Source organism: Cyprinus carpio, chromosome A7 (genome assembly GCF_018340385.1).
Source record: "Cyprinus carpio isolate SPL01 chromosome A7, ASM1834038v1, whole genome shotgun sequence".
Taxonomy (NCBI): domain Eukaryota; kingdom Metazoa; phylum Chordata; class Actinopteri; order Cypriniformes; family Cyprinidae; genus Cyprinus; species Cyprinus carpio.
Genome location: NC_056578.1, coordinates 10,636,589 through 10,640,716, shown reverse-complemented (window position 1 = coordinate 10,640,716; position 4,128 = coordinate 10,636,589). Strand labels below are relative to the sequence as shown.

General features: G+C 33.4%; 1 protein-coding gene across 1 annotated transcript; it reads right to left on the bottom strand.

Annotated features, from left to right (window-relative positions):
* Window positions 1–484: 484 nt before the first annotated feature.
* Window positions 485–2,988, bottom strand: LOC109077934. Its single transcript, XM_042759584.1, has 6 exons — window positions 2,819–2,988; window positions 2,645–2,726; window positions 1,771–2,547; window positions 1,551–1,658; window positions 1,414–1,436; window positions 485–1,218 (listed from the first exon to the last, which is right to left on the bottom strand). The coding sequence occupies exons 3-6, from the start codon at window positions 2,117–2,119 to the stop codon at window positions 1,096–1,098; spliced, it is 603 nt and encodes a 200-aa protein (XP_042615518.1). The 5' UTR covers window positions 2,120–2,547; window positions 2,645–2,726; window positions 2,819–2,988; the 3' UTR covers window positions 485–1,095.
* Between the last annotated feature and the right edge of the window lie 1,140 nt (window positions 2,989–4,128).

The window sequence follows — 4,128 nt, the reverse complement described above, 5'->3', positions numbered from 1 at the left end:
GTTACTGAAAATGTTCCTTCGCATTGTCATTCTTTTTGTATACAAAAGAGTAATACAGTATTTCATAGACTTATTCATGTTTTATACAATTCTAAACAATATATTACTTCTATATAGATGTTATATTATGCTGCTTAAGAATAAGCTAGTGGCAAACACTTAAACATGGTACGTGGTCTCACATTAAAAGTTAGGCGCATTTTAAAATAAAACCTAACGTTTCACACAGACAGCAGAATCCCAATCCTTTACTTTTGCCTTTATATCTTTATAATATTTTATACTGTGTATATATATATGTGTGTGTGTGTGTGTGTGTGTGTATACTGTACATATATTATATATACACACACACACACACACACACACACACACACACACATATACATATGCATATACACCCATCATCATTCTCTCTCAACCCTTATCGTTAGTTCTTGTGAATTTCAAACACCACAATATACATAGTACACATATACATTTATTGTCATTTAGAATATGCAAATGAAGCACACACTGTGTGCTTCATACCATAACATACCATAACAAAGATCCAAATTTGCCCAGAAAAGAACACACAGTCTAACAACATACATGCATGAATCCACAAAAAAACATGGGCACACAAACACACACTACCTTTCTTTCCCACAATTATCCTTACTATGCCAAAGAAAATCACATTTCTAACAATATAGAGTACAAAGCCTAAATAGCATAGTATTTAAACATTCAATTGCATTTAAATATGGTCACCTTTAGCGGTCATCTTGCAATTCATATTTTGATGACATTGTTAACTACACTCATTTCATGGAAAAATCCTAGACATGATCCTTGAAAGCATTATAGCATTATAGATTATTGGAAACAAAAATCACAGTGGTGTCAACAGTGATAAATTCATTCCAATTTACATTATCAAACTGTACTTAGAATTTAATTTCAGATAAAGAAAATCAATCAACTAAAAATGGAGTAGAAATTACTGAAATTATTCTGACAAATTAAATGGATGGAGTCAAATGTGTTGTTATATGATAATAATGAAAAAAAAAATTTACATTGTAAAATGCACATCTAAACCTGTGGATGTCACTGGTGTGATCTGACATGTGCGTACAGAGACTGGTCCTGACTGATCCTTGCTTTGGCTCTTCTAGTGTTCAGAGGTTTCTGACCAAAACTAATGGCTGCATAATTCAGGGTGTCTTCATTCTAATATTAAAAGAGAAAAAATTACATGATATGGCATAATATATACCAAAAGTTTTTATATTTGAAACTTTATTATTATTGTTGTTTAAAAAGTACTAATAATTAATATTAAATTGATAAAACAGATTACTGTAAAAGCAGTCCATAGTCCTTTCTACATTTAAGATCTCAAACAGAAGAAAATTATGTACTTACTTGACTCTCTTGAGATGCTGGCACTTTGGAAAAAAAATAAGAAACACTCTTGTCATTATAAATGGCCATCATATGTAATTTTTAGTCTGTCAAATTTTCCATTAATTTAATAAATTATTTTATTCAAAAAGTCTTACTTTTATTCTGACCCCTGCATAGTTTTATTCCCAGAAAAACAACAAGGGCCAAAAATATGATGTTTAAAATTCCAAGAGCAAGAAGAGCTTGATTCACATAAACACTCTCTGAAACAAAGTCAAAAAAGGAAATGTAATCTGCTATATGAATCAAATGCTTTTCCAGAGAGGAAAGATCAAACCAAACCAATTTAAACCAGACATTTCAACTTCACCTTACCTCTAAATTTTATTTCAGTTCCTTTTCCAAACAGTATCTCTCCACACATGGCCACAGCACAGTAGTAAATCCCAGCATCATAGTGACTGATGTTGCTCTTGAAGAGATTGTAGACACAGCTCTGTGTTTGAGTGCTGTTCTCACACTGACCATTTCTCTCTCCTTTTGTGTAAAGTATTCCTTGAGATTCTCCCAAGCTTTGCCTGAACCAGTAGACACTGTGTTCTCCTGCACAGCTCTCAGTGAAGATGCTGCAATGCAAACTCAAAGAATCCCCAGGATGAAGCATGTCTATCAAAGACTGCTGAATAGTTATGTTTCTGTCCACAGCTGCATCGAAAGGCGACATAAGTGGAAAAGAAATGGTAAGGACAAAAAATCAGTTACCACCAACCAAACAAAGCTAAAATAAGCAGGGAAATGTACCTTTGACAAGTAATCTGGTTCCTGCACCCATTCCAACGGTGTAATATGATGAAACTAAACAGTAATATGTTGCTGAGTCTGAAGGTTTTGTCTTTAAAATGGTCAGATTAAAATGATCATCTCCTTTAATAACATTAAAATGATTTGTTTTATCAAAGTCCTCATTCCAACTGGGTTGTTGATTTAAATATAAAGATACAATTAGTAAGTTTTTTCTATCAGCTGTCTGTTTAAACCATGCTGTTGTCGGTTGCAGAAGCTTTGAAAAGGTGCAAGTGAAGTTCACATCTTCTCCGGCTTGAACTATTTTTAAATTATTCTCCTGAACAACATCTGCATCAGAGGAGCAGACTGCAAAATGAAACAAAACAGGCACCTTTTAAGCTTAAAGTGTTATGTAGTGTTAAATAAATTGTAAATAAATAGAATTGTTAAAAGACATTTTTACCTATTGTTGAGGAGAGTGAAACAATTAAGTAATATCTCATGAACAATCGTCTTGCAAAATGATCTTTGTGCTTTGAATTTCCCTGAAAAAGTGAATGATGATTACACTGTCAATCCATTAACACATGGTAAAGAATAATGGTAGATAATAGATTAGACTAGACTGCGAGCTTACCATGTGTTCATCGGCCTCTGCTCCAAACAACTGATGCATATATGCACTTTCACCTTAGCTTTTATGCTTTCACACCCCTTGCCACATCAAAATGTCTAGAAGAAAATTCTAACCCAACCATTTTTCCATTGCTCCAAAAAACATTTCTCATTTATTAATACACACATTATACAAACTACTGTTTGGTTACCAGTTCATAGTTAATGGAAGCTGGCTTCTCTCAAAACTGTCTGGTTAATATGTTGTTTCATTGCAACTAAAAATGCACTGTGGTTTGACAAAGGAAAATAGCAGGAAACATGTTCCAAAGCATGTAACCTTTAAAGGGCCCCATATAAAAGTTTGTGTGTTTAGTTAGTAGAAGTGACACTGAGAATCCAAGATTTGAAACTTTTAAATACATTTAAAAAATACAGTAGTTTGAATCAATAGTTTGGCATATGGCAGGGCATGATCAAGTTTAACTAATCTGTATTGATGAATGCATGGTTTTGCACACTAAAAAATATCTACAAAAAGGAAAAAAGAGGATTTCCATATTTACTTTTCACAGGTGTTTTACCTGTATTTAAATTAAGGATTACATTGTATTGAGTTTAAAGGTAAGGAAATGTCTGCTTAACAGATAATGCCATGGCAAACTTAACTGATACTGTAGAACATTACCAGTACCATTTCTTTTTCTTTTCTTTTTTTTCTTCTTACAGTTCATTTTAATGTTAGAATGGTGCACAATGGATGTTTTGCAGCCTCTTAACTAGCTATGTAAGCTCATAGTGTAGGCCAAGAAATATGTATTTTGTCCATTTCCAAGGAATGTTCAAAGTAATAATATTACTAACATCAGGCAGACACAACAATTAGTGATACACCATTATTTTAATTCTTGCTAATTTACTTACAGCCTAATACAGTATGTTATGGCCTATAGCCAATACATTTCTGATAAAAAAAAAGGAAAATGATGACAAAACCAACAAAAATTTTTATAACAGGAAAATATGAAAGATGAATAGAGTTGGTGTATGTGGTCTGAAACAGTTTATTACCCACTTCATAGTAATTGTTTGAATGTTGTACTTTCTCAGTAAATGAATTTAACTCTAAAGTAGTGCTGCATGATGACAAAAAATCATTTAAATCTTAAAATAGGCAGAAACCAAAAGGGACTTGACATACAGCACACACACACGCACACCGCAGGCAGTGGGCAGCCATTTATGCTGCGGCACCCGGGTAGCAGTTGGGGGTTCGGTGCCTTGCTCAAGGGCACCTGTCATGGTATTTCCAGCCTGAGACTCAAACCCACA

What these genes read in the sequence shown, in the direction of transcription:
- LOC109077934 (XM_042759584.1), bottom strand. Translation starts at nt 2,119, where the DNA reads ATGTCGCCTTTCGATGCAGCTGTGGACAGAAACATAACTATTCAGCAG. An exon ending in ATGCAGGGGTCAGAATAAAA is followed by an intron (nt 1,437 to 1,550) that starts GTAAGACTTTTT and finishes TTTTTTCCAAAG; the next exon opens with TGCCAGCATCTCAAGAGAGT. An exon ending in CAGCATCTCAAGAGAGTCAA is followed by an intron (nt 1,219 to 1,413) that starts GTAAGTACATAA and finishes TTTTAATATTAG; the next exon opens with AATGAAGACACCCTGAATTA.